The following is a 17125-nucleotide window of genomic DNA, read 5'->3' as shown; positions in this document are numbered from 1 at the left end:
TTTTTAATTGTGAAGCGAGAGTCGTGTCTATTCATTCCAAGTAATTTCAAATCAAGTTGTTTACGTAGCATGTTACAAATACAATCGATGTCGACTAACAGTGAAATGCTTATGGCCCTTCCCAACAATGCAGAGAAAAATAATTGAAAAATAATAATAAATACACAATGAGTAACGATAACTTGGCTATATACACGGGGTACCAGTACCGAGTTGATGTGCAGGTGTATGAGGTAATTGAGGTAGATATATACATATAGGTAGGGATAAAGTGACTAGGCAACGGCATAGATAATAGTAGCGGCAGATAAACAGTAAAAGCAGCGTATGTGATGAATCAAAAGAGTTAGTGCAAAAAGGGCTGAATAAAGATAGTGTGGGTAGTCTGGGTGAAACAGTTTCATGCCAGTTTCAACCAGCCTCATAGATGAAGCTGTTGGAATGCATGCCTCAAAGTTCATGGTCGAAAAAGTATTCAGGAAGAACAAGTGTAAAAAAAAAAAAAACTGCAAAACTTGTTTGCCGTCTGATTGTCAAAGAACAGTCTGTGCAGTACTTGTTTCATACACATGGAACCAGTCCTGTGAGGCAGAGCTCACTTTCGACATTTCCAGTTTAAAAAAAGACTGCTTACTTCTTCATTTCAGCGTTGTATGTCTGTTTTGACTGGATTACCTACTTCTTCATATTTTTGGGAGAATTGTTTACTTTGGTTATAATATCTAATTTAAAGGTAACAGTCTCTAAAGACTGCAGAACTTTTTTTGTTGTGATTTCTGTTTTTGAGTGGTTCCTTGCATCAGAGGCTATTTGAGAAGGCTCACACACAGGTCGATATCACTGTTCCATTTCCAGAGATATTTTTCAACAGGTTTTGGAGCAGATTTGGGTGATAGCAGATTTGTTGCTCAATACATAGAAGCAAACCTTTGATTTGACTTTAAAGCAAGTATACCCTTACGGAAAAACCACATGAATTTCACATGTGAACACATGTGAAGTGTTCCAAAAACATGTTTTCATGTGATCTTATGTGAAGGTAATGTGATAACATGTAAAGCAACATGTGACACATGTTTTCACATGACTTCAAGTGTGACATTTCATGTGAAAGCATGTGATTTTCCACTTGTGAAGTCATGTGGTTTTTCTGTAAGTGTAGTTTACGATCTGTCTGTATTAACCAATTTGGCTTATTACCACAGTTATAGACAGTGTTGTACAACCTTTGGCCTCAAGTTGAATCTGTCAAGTTGAATCTGTTTTGCTCCAAATACTTGTCTGTATATGGTCACGTGGGTCACATGATGTTAAAACAAGCAAATGGGGTCTGAGAGACTTATCAGAAGGGAAGGTTAAAGGTCAACTGAGACAACACAGTGACTTTGGATACACCATATATGTTCCAGGAATGGGTAGACTCTGACATTATTGAGACCGGGTGAGATATTAGAACTACACATATTTACATTCAGATTCTGATCTGCTCAAGCATGTGCCAGTAACTTTGCCCTCGACAAGGAAGAAAAACGAAATGATTTGCGTGAGCTAAGGTAGATCATCGAACAATCTGAGAGATAAGGTTGCCATTTCGGGCTCCTTGTTATTCTGCTGTGAATCCAGTACTTTATAAATCAGTACAGTATACTATATCTCGATGAATGAGGGTAAATACCACCACTGAACACGATTGGATATGCAAACCGTAAGTATACCTGAGCATTGGCACCAATCTTTGTTTGGAAATGGGGAAGAAGGTTGACTTCACAACATACTAATTGGCGGTTGCTGCGGGACTTTTTTTGAATGCTTGCACAATCAAGTTCTCATGTTACTCAGAAATGGGGAAGTGTGCCTCATACAAATACATGCCTTGACAGCATTCCAGATTGAGAAAATACAAAATGGTGTTTAACAGTTTTTGTAGTAAGAAGAAGTTGTTCGGTCCTCTTGGCTGTGATCTGATGTGTGGACTTTTAACAGGGTGATGATTCTGGATTAGGCCAGCACCATGGAGACACTCGGTAGCAAGAGAGAGATGGCACTTCCATCCCGAAGCTCTTCCCAGGCAATAGGAGCTCCGACCCTGAGCTCTTCCCAGGCAATAGGAACTCTGACCCTGAGCTCTTCCCAGGTAATAGGAGCTCCGACCCTGAGCTCTTCCCAGGCAATAGGAACTCCGACCCTGAGCTCTTCCCAGGCAATAGGAGCTCCGACCCTGAGCTCTTCCCAGGCAATAGGAACTCTGACCCTGAGCTCTTCCCAGGCAATAGGAACTCCGACCCTGAGCTCTTCCCAGGCAATAGGAACTCCGACCCTGAGCTCTTCCCAGGCAATAGGAACTCCGACCGTGAGCTCTTCCCAGGCAATAGGAGCTCCGCCCCTGAGGAATTTCACCATTCCCAGGAGGAAGAGGGGAGATGGAAAAGGTATGAGAAACATATAATCACATTCAGAACCCATGTCAATATAATCTGAATAATATAATCTGATAGCTCATAAAGTCAGTGCCACTCCCTACAATGATTTTAGCACTTGAAAAAGTGTGATATAAATTCAATTTATTATCAACAATAACAATAATGCTAAAACTATTGATTTGTGAATTAAAGTTCAGAGTGTTTTGCCATTTATTTTTGTTGGATGGTTGAATTACATTGTATCCTGTCTGTATGCATCTCTTTTTGACCAGCTCTTTTGGATGTCTGCCTCAAAGAGAGCAGGGACTATAGTCTGATACAGACAACTCTGAATGAGTCCCGATTGGACATGGGCAAGGAGATATCCCTCAGCTGGCAGTGGGATGATGTCACGCTAATACACAACGAGGAGCTTCTGCGAGAGTTCTCTGAAAAAAGGTGACAATCAACATGTTGTTCAATGGCGTTAGTGCATATCTTCACAAGAACTGCATGCATGTGCTATATGCATATACAACTCTGTACTGAAACATGATATGAATATGTACATCAGTGGAAGCTCCTGAGGAGAGGAAGGCTCATAATAATGGCTGGAATCGAACCAATGGAATGGTAATCTAATATCCTGTTATATTGCTTTGTTATCATCCTCTAAAGAGGGTGTTGTTATCCCCTATCAAGTAGAGGGTGTTGTTATCCCCTATCAAGTAGAGGGTGTTGTTATCCCCTATCAAGTAGAGGGTGTTGTTATCCCCTATCAAGTAGAGGGTGTTGTTATCCCCTATCAAGTAGAGGGTGTTGTTATCCCCTAGCAAGTAGAGGTTGTTGTTATCCCCTAGCAAGTAGAGGGTGTTGTTATCCCCTATCAAGTAGAGGGTGTTGTTATCCCCTATCAAGTAGAGGGTGTTGTTATCCCCTATCAAGTAGAGGGTATTGTTATCCCCTATCAAGTAGAGGGTGTTGTTATCCCCTATCAAGTAGAGGGTGTCGTTATCCCCTATCAAGTAGAGGGTGTCGTTATCCCCTATCAAGTAGAGGGTGTCGTTATCCCCTATCAAGTAGAGGGTGTTGTTATCCCCTATCAAGTAGAGGGTGTTGTTATCCCCTATCAAGTAGAGGGTGTTGTTATCCCCTATCAAGTAGAGGGTGTTGTTATTCCCTATCAAGTAGAGGGTGTTGTTATCCCCTAGCAAGTAGAGGTTGTTGTTATCCCCTAGCAAGTAGAGGGTGTTGTTATCCCCTATCAAGTAGAGGGTGTTGTTATCCCCTATCAAGTAGAGGGTGTTGTTATCCCCTATCAAGTAGAGGGTATTGTTATCCCCTATCAAGTAGAGGGTGTTGTTATCCCCTATCAAGTAGAGGGTGTCGTTATCCCCTATCAAGTAGAGGGTGTCGTTATCCCCTATCAAGTAGAGGGTGTCGTTATCCCCTATCAAGTAGAGGGTGTCGTTATCCCCTATCAAGTAGAGGGTGTCGTTATCCCCTATCAAGTAGAGGGTGTTGTTATCCCCTATCAAGTAGAGGGTGTTGTTATCCCCTATCAAGTAGAGGGTGTCGTTATCCCCTATCAAGTAGAGGGTGTTGTTATCCCCTATCAAGTAGAGGGTGTCGTTATCCCCTATCAAGTAGAGGGTGTCGTTATCCCCTATCAAGTAGAGGGTGTTGTTATCCCCTATCAAGTAGAGGGTGTCGTTATTCCCTATCAAGTAGAGGGTATTGTTATCCCCTATCAAGTAGAGGGTGTTGTTATCCCCTATCAAGTAGAGGGTGTTGTTATCCCAAATCAAGTAGAGGGTGTCGTTATCCCCTATCAAGTAGAGGGTGTCGTTATCCCCTATCAAGTAGAGGTTGTTGTTATCCCCTATCAAGTAGAGGGTGTTGTTATCCCCTATCAAGTAGAGGGTGTTGTTATCCCCTATCAAGTAGAGGGTGTTGTTATCCCCTATCAAGTAGAGGGTGTTGTTATCCCCTATCAAGTAGAGGGTGTTGTTATCCCCTATCAAGTAGAGGGTGTTGTTATCCCCTATCAAGTAGAGGGTGTTGTTATTCCCTATCAAGTAGAGGGTGTTGTTATCCCCTATCAAGTAGAGGGTGTTGTTATCCCCTATCAAGTAGAGGGTGTTGTTATCCCCTATCAAGTAGAGGGTGTTGTTATCCCCTATCAAGTAGAGGGTGTTGTTATCCCCTATCAAGTAGAGGGTGTTGTTATCCCCTATCAAGTAGAGGGTGTTGTTATCCCCTATCAAGTAGAGGGTGTTGTTATCCCCTATCAAGTAGAGGGTGTTGTTATCCCCTATCAAGTAGAGGGTATTGTTATCCCCTATCAAGTAGAGGGTGTTGTTATCCCCTATCAAGTAGAGGGTGTTGTTATCCCCTATCAAGTAGAGGGTATTGTTATCCCCTATCAAGTAGAGGGTATTGTTATCCCCTATCAAGTAGAGGGTGTTGTTATCCCCTATCAAGTAGAGGGTGTTGTTATCCCCTATCAAGTAGAGGGTGTTGTTATCCCAAATCAAGTGTTCTCTTTGAAGTTGAAGTATGCCTGTGTGTGGAAATTGCACATTCATAATTTCCTAGTTTTACCAATTATCTTTTTATGCCTACTTTGCAGCATCTCTAAATTGCCTAATGAGGGAATCACTAATATATGTAGAGTTGGTGTTATATTTAATTCCAGAACAGTGTGTGATACATCTAAGCCTGTCGACCAGTCATTTGCTTTCATGTTCCTATTTCTCAGATCTGAAATGCGTTTAAAGGATAGACACGTCAGAGAAATGGAGGAGAGGTTCTGTTTTTTAGTCACCTCTGACCAAAAAGCTAAGCAAATGTATCAACACGGACTGAAGGTTGAGAACACGGATCAACACTCTCTGGGAAACCCGTCATATGGAGTCTATTTGCACAGGCACGCTGATGTGGCCCTGAAAAATATCAGCAGCAACACCCCTGCTGGAATAATCCTCATCATTTTCAAGGTTAGATGGTAATAGTCGTCAATATGATAATTGTTATTATTTCTATTCATTAAGCAGGTAAAACATAAGTTTTTGCTTTTTTTCTCCGTAGGTTCTCTTTGGCAAGGTGAAAAAAGTACATCCATGTTATGGAAGGAACAGCACACATGATCCAACGGTGAATTACGATTGTCACGTGTCCAAAGACCCCGCTGTCCCGAGGGACAGCTTGTCTCAGCAAGTTTTGAGCTCGTCGGTAAGTTTGCACCTTTAGTGGCCTGGCTGGTCTAGTGGTAATGCCGCAGCCTCCAGCACACATATCTACAGTGTCTGCATTAGTTCAAAACCCACTTGCTGCCCTTTGACACAACCTCTTGTCTATCTTTCGCCACTGTCATTCTCTATCTTTTATATAATATACACTATACATTCAGAAGTATGTGGACACCCCTTCAAATGAGTGGATTTGGCTATTTCAGCGACACCCGTTGCTGACAGTTGTATAAAATCGCATACAGAGCCAAGCAATCTCCATAGACAAACATTGGCAGTGGAACGGCCTCAGCAGCGAAGTGGTAGGCCACACAAGCTCACAGAACGGGACCGCTAAGTGCTGATGTGTGAAGTGCGTAAAAATCGTCTGTCCTCGATTGCAACCCTGAATACCGAGTTCCAAACTGCCTCTGAAAGCAACATCAGCACAAGAACTGTTCGTCGGGCGCTTCCTGAAATGGGTTTCCATGGCCGAGCAGCCGCACACAAGCCTAAAATCAGCATGCGCAATGCCAAGCATCGGCGTGGGGTAAAGCTTGCCGCCATTGGACTCTGGAGCAGTGGAAACGCGTTCTTTGGAGTGATGAATCACGCTTCACCATCTGGCAGTCCGACGGACGAATATGGGTTTGGCGGATGTCAGGAGAACGCTACCTGCCCGAATGCATAGTGCCAACTGTAAAGTTTGGTGGAGGAGGAATAATGGTCTGGGGCTGTTTTTCATGATTCAGGCTAGGCCCCTTAGTTCCAGTGAAGGGAAATCTTAACGCTACAGCATACAATGACATTCTAGATGATTCTGTGCTTTTGGAGAAGGCCCTTTCCTGTTTCAGCATGACAATGACCCTGTGCAGAAAGCGAGGTCCATACAGAAATGGTTTGTCGAGATGGATGTGGAAGAACTTGACTGGCCTGCACAGAGCCCTGACCTCAACCCCATCGAACACCTTTGGGAGGAATTGGAACGTCGACTGCTAGCCAGGCCTAATCACCCAACATCAGTGCCTGACCTCACTAATGCTCTTATGGCTGAATGGAAGCAAGTCCCTGCAGCAATGTTCCAACATCTAGTGGAAAGCCTTCCCAAAAGAGTGGAGTCTGTTATAGAGCAGAGGGAGGACCAACTCCATATTAATGCCCATGATTTTGGAATGAGATGTTCGATGGAGCAGGTGTCCACATACTTTTGGTCATGTAGTGTAAATACACACATACAGTATACAGTATACGGTGCCAGTCAAAAGTTTGGAAAAGGGGGTTTTCTTTTTACTATTTTCTACATTGTAGAATCATAGTGAAGACATCAAAACTATGAAATAACACATATGGAATCATGTAGTAACCAAAAAAAGTGTTAAAATATATTTTTGATTTTAGATTCTTCAAAGTAGCCACTCTTTGCCTTGATGACAGCTTTGCACACTCTTGGCATTCTCTCAACCAGCTTCACCTGGAATGCTTTTCAAACAGTCTTGAAGGAGTTCCTACATATGCTGAGCACTTGTTGGCTGCTTTTCCTTCAATCTGCGGTCCAACTCATCCCAAACCATCCCAAACCAGCTACACTAGAAATAACATCTGCTAAACACGTGTATTTGATTGATTGAAAAAACAAAAATCTCAAATTTGGACTGATCAGACCGAAGGACAGATTTCCACCGGGCTAATGTCCATTGCTCGTGTTTCTTGGCCCAAGTAAGTCTCTTCTTCTTATTGGTGTCCTTTAGTAGTGGTTTCTTTGCAGCAATTCAATCATGAAGGCCTGATTCATGCAGTCTCCTCTGAACAGTTGATGTTGTGATGTGTCTGTTACTTGAAATCTGTGAAGCATTTATTTGGGCTGCAATTTCTGAGGCTGGTAACTCTAATGAATTCATCCTCTGCAGCAGAGGTAACTATGGGTCTTTCCTGTGGCGGTCCTCATGAGAGCCAGTTTCATCATAGCGCTTGATGGTTTTTGCGACAGCACTTGAAGAAACGTTCAGAGTTTTTGAAATGTTCTGTATTGACTGACCTTCATGTCTTAAAGTAATGATGGACTGTTGTTTCTCTTTGCTTATTTGAGCTGTTCTTGACATAATATGGAATTGGTCTTTTACCAAATAGGGCTATCTTCTGTGTACCACCCGTACCTTGTCACAACACAACTGATTGGCTCAAACGCATTAAGAAGGAAAGAAATTCCACAAATGAACTTTTAACAAGGCACACCTGTTAAATGAAATACATTCCAGGTGACTACCAGGAGAATGCCAAGAGTTTGCAAAACTGTCATCAAAGCAAAGGGTGTCTTCTTTGAAGAATCTAAAATATATTTTGATTTGTTTAACACTTTTTTGGTTACTACATGATTCCATATGTGTTTTATTTCATAGTTCTGTTGTCTTCACTATTATTCTACAATGTAGATAATGGCAAAAATAAAGAAACACCATTGAAGGAGTAGGTGTGGCCAAACTTATGACTGGTACTGTATGTATGTATGTGTAAATATATAGTTCCTAATGTTTTGTACACTCATATATATATATATATATATGAGTGAGTGTACAAATCATTAGGAATGTCTTCCTAATATTGAGTTGCACCCCCTGTCGAAAGCATTCAGCAGGGATGCTGGCCTATGTTGACTCCAATGCTTCCCACAGTTGTGTGAAGTTGGCTGGATGTCCTTTGGGTGGTGGACCATTGTTGATACACACAAGAAACTGTTGAGCATTAAAAACCCAGCAGTGTTGCAGTTCTTGACACACTCAAACCAGTGTGCATGGTACCTACTACCATACCCTGTTCAAAGGCACTTAAATCTTTTGTCTTGCCCATTCACCCTCTGAATGGCACACAATACATGTCTCAACTATCTCCTTCTTTAACCGGTCTCCTCCCCTTCATCTACACTAATTTAAGTGGATTTAACAGGTGAAATCAATAAGGGATCATAACTTTAACCTGGATTCACCTAGTCTGTCTATGTCATGGAAAGAGCAGGTGTTCCTAATGTTTTGTACACTCTGTGTGTGTATATAGAGTATATAAATATATTTGAAAGTTCACTCCTTTAGAGAAAGCTGCTCTTAGTCATGACTTGATATGCGACCATATGACCATGACTTGACACATTCTCTGTTTACAGGTGTTCCTGTTTGACTACAATGAAAACCAGGAGCTAAAACAGAGACCAAGGCAATGTTTGCCATATGCTATGGTTTCATTGGTTCCTTCTGTAAATTCTTCTCCGACTAGCACTCTAGTTCCATCTGTAAAACTGGGGCCAAAGACAAAGGGTATGGAATTACAATAACCAGATTGTGTTTAAATGACTAGATTCATTCCAGCATATTCATCATCACCTGATGATCCATGTTTTATATTTAATATACACAAACTATAGGCTATGTAGTATTAATAATTGTTTTGTTTCATCTTTCCCAGATTCAGCAGCATGTTTGGAGACCTGCACCGTGGCTCAAAGAGTGGGTAGAGGTCAGAATGCGACTGTGACATTCAAACATTTTGGGACAACTGAAAGTCCATTGCCTGGATACAGATCTCAGGGATTTGGAACAAACCCCCCATTTCAAAGAGGTGATCAACATAACTTCCAAAACATTACATCAATCCCAAACCAATTGTATCACGATGGAAGTGACCAACCCCCACCGCCTCCACTACACATTAGTCCCTGCGACCAGCCCCCACCGCCTCCATTACACATTAGTGCCTGCGACCAGCCCCCACCACCTCCACCGCCCTTTAGTCCCTGCGACCAGTCCCCACCGCCCATTAGTCCCTGCGACCAACCTCCAACACCCTTTAGTTCCTGTGTCCAACTTCTACCACCTTTTAGTTCCTGTGTCAAGCCCCCACCGCCTCCACTACTCTTTAGTTCCTGTGTCCAACTTCCACCACTTTTTAGTTCCTGTGTCCAACCCACACTGTCTCCATCACCCTTTAGTCCCTGCGACCAGCCCCCACCACCCTTTAGTTCCTGGGCTCCTCCTTTACCACAACCATTCACTGGTTCAATTACCTTCTTGGAAGACAATGGACAGGTTACTGACCCTATACATTTACAGATCCCAAGCCATGCTGGAACAGCTCAATTTGACCATAATAAACCCCACTTAGGTAACCAAGTTCAGTCTTGTCAACAAGTTTCGAACACCCTGTCCACGAACCAGGATAACTTCTGGCGACAGTCTACATCTGCAACAGGTGCATTGGAACCAGTCTCTACTATAGTTTATTCTTCACGTGTGATTAAGGATCCCAGATTGTCGGCACGAGAAACTAACAACATGCAGAGATCGATTTCAATGGAGTCAGAGAGCGGTCAACAAACAGGTACCTCTGTCTGCATATTGACCGTGAAGCCAGAGCATAAGAATCTCCAAAATGTACCAAAACAGGAGAAAAATCTCAGGGAAACTGGAAAAAAGAATGATCCAAAACCATGCCAGCCTGATACACCAATAGATTGTTCTACTGCTACTTTGGTGAATATTTCAGCTCCATCCTCTGTGATACCTACAACTGAGAATCAGCCATCGTCTAGAATGCTTAAAATGAAGTTCCAGAAGTATTCTCCATATTTTTATCTGACCAAAGAGGAGAGGAAGGCAAAAATTGGTTCTCTACAACATCTGTCATTTGATGAGAAAAAGACATTATTAGAGAGAACCAATTTTTATGCTACTTATTTTCAGAAGTCCAGGTGTCTACTCAATCAAAATGACAAGGTCACCACAGTCGACCCTGGGCAGCTATGTAAACCAGGAAGTATAAAAAGATGCTTGTCCAGCACAGACTCAGTGGAGATGTGCAACAGTCCTCAAAAGACTCATGAGGACAGCGGTGCATACTTGCAGCAGCAGGTGAGACAACATAATCTGCCCCAGTACACCACAAATGGTGATCAGAGATCAAAACCTATCCCAGAAATGTCAGCCCATAATCCATCAATTGTCTGTGGGGCTGTGGAGGAAAACGTGGCCCTCCAACTTGAGAGGAACACAGGCAATATGGAACCAGAGGACATGAACCTTTGCAGCCCAGAACCCACCACTACATGTCTCACAGAAACAGAAGAGGATGCGCACAAAGTTACTGTGGAACCACAAGATGAAATGGCAATGAAAAATGACTCACCGATTCCATTCCATCCCCAGGCTGTCAACCAAACTGCAACCTCTGAAAGCCGGCAGGACACAGAGGTGAGGTCCAATCTTAACTCAGCAACAGAGGAAAAACCTCAGGATGCTCTAAATGTAAACTCTAATGCAAGCAAGCAGAACACAGAGGCAAGCTCCAAACCAAATTCCATAAGAGATGAAAAAAATCTAAACATTGTACCTGAAATCGCTGAGGGAAACAGAGAGAGCAGAGAACTGAAGTGTGAACCAATCTTAGCAGAGAAAAAACAAACAAATGCTGTAAGTTCAGTGGATGACACAATGGCGAACAAAAATCCCTCAGAACCAAAGTGTCCAGTCATTTATGAGAGCCATACTGATATCATGGATGCTTGTGAAGAGGTTTGTGGTATGGAAACATCAGAGGAAGTTATGAGTGTCAAGGTCTTCTGTCCTGGAGTTATGTCAAGGCAAAATCATGAAAGGCTTTTACAGAAAGACAGAGAATGTTATGGAATTGGCCAACATCAACAAAATGAATCCAATACATTTTCTACCTGTGATAACTTAGCTGATAATACTGAGGAATGTCAGGCTGATGATTCAAAAGCCAAAGATACAGTCTACAGTTTCCTGTATAACAGGCTGCAACTCAGTGAGCTCTTTCTTTCACCTAATCAGCATGGATCATGCTCAATTTCTGGTAAACATTACCTTAAACCAAAATGCAAAGACAGTCCTATGGACACCAATAAATCACTCCTTCCGCCCTGCAACCCAAACCAAGTAGACATCGGAGAGGGATGTAACCTTCGCATCACAATAAACGCTGATAGAGAATTGTCCGCTGTCACGGAATCACCCTCTCTGTCCAAGAGATTTTCAGTGTCAGAATGTCCTCAAGGAACTCAAGCCTCACCAACTGTACAGGAAAATGAAACGTTTAGCAACAACAGCATTATCAGTGAAAACACACCCATTGACAGTGTTCTGAAAACATCCACCTACTACACCACCTTCAACAGAGCACATGCCCGCAATGCCAAATTAATCAAAATGATGGCAGAGAAATACAAAGGGAAGGAAAATGCGTCAGTGAGGATAACGAGAAATCATCAACATTCAAGAGTGAAGAAGAAATCGATTGTTGAAAAATCCACCACTGACATTCCATGCTCAGAAATATCAAGAACATCCCATAAAGCCATTACAGGTCATATGCAGATGCCATTTATGCAGAGGGAAAAAGACTGTCTGAATGTTTCCCACAAAAACTTGAAACGCAAAACCTTTTCCCCCAATAAGGTCACAAGAAATGCCAGAGAGAACAAACACAAATCATGTTTTACATTTAAATCAAAGGTTGCAGCTCACAAAATTTCAGACGTCTTAAAGACCTCAACGCGAGTTCCCATAAAATCAAAAAAAAGCACTATCCTGAAGATGATAATAGATTTTAGGAGAAAAAAACGTTGGGGGACATTCAATCACAACAGAATGTACAGTCAAAGGAATGTGTGCAATGCTCTTGCAAAGTATATTACTTCCAGCCCAACGTCAGATGATAATGAACGTCTGAGAGGTAATCGTTTCGAGAAGAAACATCTGAAGACACCAACGAGAGAGTTAGAAACAAATATGTCTATGAGAGATGGAAATGAAAAGATCAACGAGGAAAAGCAGATCGCTGATGCTGTTGACACAACCTTAACTTCGTCGACCATAGAAATAGTCAATGAAGAGGCTGCAAAATCTACTTCTGGGAGCACTGCGAGCAACTTTGTGGAAGACATTCAACACATTGAGGAAGTAAAGGATCTATCTAAAAGCAGAACTTGCAACGAAGGCAAGCCACATGACACAGAAACATCTCAGGAAACCCAGAGCAATTGCACTTCCCTTCAGAACAAAATACCTCCACCGAAATGCACCAATACCGTGGCTATAAATCAAGACAATGAGGGAATAACTGAGTTTAAAAAACACGAGGTGGATCTGCTGAAAGAAAAGGCATTACAAGCTCATACGCACTCTATAAAAGAGGTGGAAGAGGCCAACAGTGATATGGCGCCTGCTAAAGAGATAATTTCAGCTTCTGAGAACATGGAGTTTCCCTTAGATGCTGCCATCAAGATTCTTTGCGGCAGTGAGTTAAATTCAAACACACCCAAACCACAGGAAGAGATCGCTTGGGTGTTGCAGCACAAGTATGGTAAAATGGAGACAGAGAAAGCAGACACATCAGATAGAACACATTACTGCAACCCACTGGAACAAGAAGACACACCCTCCAAGGAAGTGAAACTCATCACTAGATTAAGAGATTACTTGACAAATTTTGAGTCCATAGTTAGGAACCCCGAGCCAAAAACATCAGATACACTCTGTGAAACTGCAACGAATTTGCCACAGATTTGTGAAACTATGCAGAATAATGTCAATGACCATAAGGAGAAACCAGTTCACCTGGTTGTCCTTGACAGGGTGGAGTTGCGCAATCTGAGACCTAATGCAATTCCTTTCCCAATAAAGATATGCACTTCGACTATCAACACAGACAATGACCTGATTCATAGTAAAGAACAGGAACACAAGGAGAAAACAAGAGGGAACAAAACAAATTATTACAGCATTCCTTGCATTAGCCCTGATAGTACTTCCATGTTGGAAGTCCCTGAAAAGTCCACTCAAACTCCTATGGACAAGAATACAACTGAAGCAGAAATCTCCACAAGTGTGCCTGACATTAACCATGGAATTACAATTGCAGAAAAGTATGCCTCAAGAGAACAGCAAAGACAGGCAAATTGCACTATTGATGCAAACAACATGATCATGCTCAAAGCACTAGCAGAAATAGAACCAGAGAATTCTGAATTTTGTCAAACAAAAGAAAACACCAACCAGAAGCCAACAAGCCACATTGTAAGGTTGAACACTAAGACTTTTCATAGAAACTTCAGTGTGGCTGATATCTCAAATGCACTAAAGCATGGAGACAAAGTAGCTTCCTTTGCCGAACTTTGCCCGTTGCGAACTGAATGCAAAGTCATGATGCAGTACTTCATCTTAAACTTTGAGGAAAAACAGAATGTTGAGGTCAATAGAACTATCGTCTCAAGAGATCAGATTTTAGAGCGATATCTGGACCGTCCTCCTGTACCAATGGAACTGAAGTACGAGGCGTTGAATTCTTTCCTGGAACTGCAGATAATGATGGAGGCCTGGCAATTTGTAGATAACAAGATGCGATTTTTGAGTGGACAATCTACATTTAGGAGTCTGCTCTGGTACGATCCCACTCTGTATGGGGAACTCTTTAAAGGGAAAGTGGGATTTCAGCAACAGTCCTCTTTATATTCATCTTTCCAACAAAGCCTCATCAACGAAGGCCCAATTGCATTGCAGAGGTACCATTTAGCTGTCTCTACATTGAATGAACAGCTGAAAAGGGCCCCAGAAATGTCTTACTACATGTATCTCAAAAGCAAAAGAGAGAGGCTGGAGATTGAGGCTGCATTACGAAATCCCTCAGACATAGAGAGTTTCTTCCTCTCTGTACCACTGTCTTGCATGGTCAATTTTGGCGACAGTGTGGAAAGTTTACAGAGGGTCCAGAGGCTTGTGACGACTTTCACAGAGACTCCTGCAGACAAATTAGAAGACGGATTCGATGTTGGAAAGGCTGAGCACCTTGCCATGGTGTTCCGATTTCTTCAGGAGAAAATCTACTATTTGAAAGCTTGCAGCAACACGATGGTCAGCAAGACGTCTTGGTTTGGCATGGAACACATCCTGTATGACGCTTCGAAGATGCTGGTGTGGAGGGACACGAAACAGGCTGGGTCAGATGAGCCGCAGGCGAAATACAAGAAAGCAAATCCACAAATTGTCTATGGGGTGACTGAATCTGGTGTCTCACTGTTGCATACAAGCATGTCAAAGAGGACCCAGCTCATGGTTAAGACTGGGACCACAGCACAGAGATTCAGAGGTCGGAGTCATGGGAGGCCGCCTATGGAGAACACTCGCTGTGCTGAGGTTTGTTGATATATTCCCATTTTTGGGGAGTAGAAATTACACATGTATGATATCAAATAATTTAAATTGCCTTTAGTAACATGTTTCCCATGGTGAGATTTTTAAACTAGTAAAAAGAGATCAATTAGACTGTGTTTTTATTGCTGTATGGTTTATTTTCCAGAAGAAATATCCTCAACATGGGTCTTTGCCGATAATAGACCTCACAAAATCGTAAGTAAATTACCATTTTTATTTGTGTCAATAAGCCAAGGAAGGGTATCACTGTTATTTCCCTTGTGTATCAGAAGCAAAACATGAATTAACACAGTAGCAATTGATATGTAATTCCTACCATATTAAAGATAGCTAAATAATGGTTTGGAGGAGGGAAAATTTAAACATCTATCATCTAACTTGTTTTTCCTCTCCAATTCAAGCCCTAACAGGGATAACCCAGATGTATACCATTGGGCCAAACCACCAAGCAACCCTGCAGCCCATTTCCAGGCTTGGACACACCAAGAAAACCTTGTCAAGAGCCAGGTAGTAGACTGGGGTGAAAGGTCACATGATACGCAAGCCATGGAGAGGAATATCCCTGCATCTTCCTTATCCCGACCTGTGCCAACATACCCTGAAATCAGGGCCTGTCTAAGGACTAGTAAAAGTGGGACAGCGCCAAACTCACAGATCCAGTTACCTGCCTCAATGGGAGGGGTGGGAAGTAAATCAGATGGGAGGCAGCAGTGGGCCGTGAGCTGGATTCCCCATATCCTCCAGAACATCACAGGAAGTGATCTGAGGCCAATGCATCCTCTGTGGATTGGTGTTGGGGACAATGGTCATCCCCCCATCGGGGAGCCTGTCCTCTTAGAGCAAACTAATCCGTCTTCCTGGTCTAGTCTGCCTTCTTCTCCTCCTCCATCTGTACCAGCAGGAAATACAGCACAACAATCTCTGCACTCCCTCCCAGCTCTCGCTACCACTACAAATAATTTCCCTCCCATATGTGAGCCCCTTCCTATAAATTACCCATTTTTCCTCCTGAATGGTCAGACCTATTCCACTGCCAATCCTGAATTATCCACAGCAACTCTTGATAACAGAGGGAGATTTCCTCCCTATGTAGAGTAGTGCTGCTTCTTTATCAACTTTTATGGAACAGGTTTATAAAGCAAATAAGGACCTTTTGAAAATAAGGAAGTGCTGGTGTTTCCGTGTTTAAATACTGAACTGGATCAGGAAACAAATATCAGTCAAAAAAGAAGGAACTCGAAGGGGAGTTGGAAACAAAAGGATTTGAGTTAATTTATTTCATGTTGAATTCACTATTTTAAGTTAATTTAATTAGTTTCATGTTTGTTGTACTTTTTTTTATTGTTGTAACAATTTCTTTTGTATATAATCTCAAACACGTTGTCAATTGCTGATAAGCAATATCTGATTGAAAGTGTCCTATTTTCTGACCAAAATTAATTGTATAAAGTGTTGTTAACTTATTCCTCAAAGTGGATTATATTGTTATTTTGTAATATCGAGTTGTAAATAATATTATTTAAGTGTTTTGTTGAATTTTAAAGACTGCTTTTGGTTATTAGCTTGTTTGTTTTACTCAGGATTTTTGTGCTTGTCATGTTTTGGCTACTGCTTGAGGCTTTGTTTTGTATTTAAGTGTCACATTGGCAAACTTAACCCTTAATAACTATTTCCCCAGCAGAATTGTTTTGTTGTTGTGTAGGTTAACTGTCAAATAAAATATATTTGTACAAATCCATTAAATGTGGCTGCCATTTGTGCATCACAGCAACACCAACCTCAAAATAAGTAATATTTTTTAAAGATAATGTTGTTAAACAAAACTTTTTAATATACTTCATTAGAAAGGTGCAATTATCTGTCATCTGAACTAATTTGTAATTGTTTTAACCAACTTTCTATTTATTTTGTCCTTTTTTTTCCAGAGGGGGGGGGTTACAAAAACAATCCATACAAAGATAACCCCAACCCATTCCCTTCCTCAGTCCCCATCAGATTCTGCTCCAGTTAAAGGGTTGCTCAGATTCAATAGTTCTGTGGACCATACTTTTTAAATAATGGCTAACTCAGAATATATTATAGAGATCAGTCCTTTCGGGAGCCCAGATCATTTATTTATAAATCCCATCATTGGACGGTTCGTTAGTTGTTTCCCAAGGGACTCCATAGGCCAGCGTAGCTGACCGAAGTTGTAAATATAGAAAAAAGGACTTGCCTGGTAATGTGCATGATTCATTCTGAACTAAATGTTTTTTAATCTAATGGTCTCTCTCTTGCCTTACAG

The 17125-nt window shown here is 41.8% G+C and overlaps 1 protein-coding gene across 5 annotated transcripts in view; it reads left to right on the top strand.

Annotated features, from left to right (window-relative positions):
* LOC139544585 (uncharacterized) overlaps positions 1–16575 on the top strand; it is a 40642-nt gene extending 24067 nt beyond the window's left edge. For 2 of the 5 annotated variants that reach the window (XM_071351886.1, XM_071351884.1), the window contains exons 2-9: positions 1984–2429; positions 2693–2858; positions 5161–5398; positions 5490–5633; positions 8784–8934; positions 9083–14823; positions 14987–15036; positions 15243–16575. In XM_071351886.1, the coding sequence (XP_071207987.1) occupies positions 2012–2429; positions 2693–2858; positions 5161–5398; positions 5490–5633; positions 8784–8934; positions 9083–14823; positions 14987–15036; positions 15243–15939 (7605 nt within the window). In that variant the 5' untranslated portion in view covers positions 1984–2011 and the 3' untranslated portion in view covers positions 15940–16575. Of the gene's footprint in view, positions 1–31; positions 1706–1983; positions 2430–2692; positions 2859–2973; positions 3033–5160; positions 5399–5489; positions 5634–8783; positions 8935–9082; positions 14824–14986; positions 15037–15242 lie in introns of those variants that run through there. The other 3 variants (XM_071351885.1, XM_071351887.1, XM_071351888.1) reach the window with 3 other exon arrangements.
* The last annotated feature ends 550 nt before the right edge of the window (positions 16576–17125 follow it).

Source organism: Salvelinus alpinus, chromosome 18 (genome assembly GCF_045679555.1).
Source record: "Salvelinus alpinus chromosome 18, SLU_Salpinus.1, whole genome shotgun sequence".
Classification (NCBI taxonomy): Eukaryota; Metazoa; Chordata; class Actinopteri; order Salmoniformes; family Salmonidae; genus Salvelinus; species Salvelinus alpinus.
Note: the sequence above shows the minus strand (reverse complement) of the source record. Positions and strands in the feature narration are given on the sequence as shown.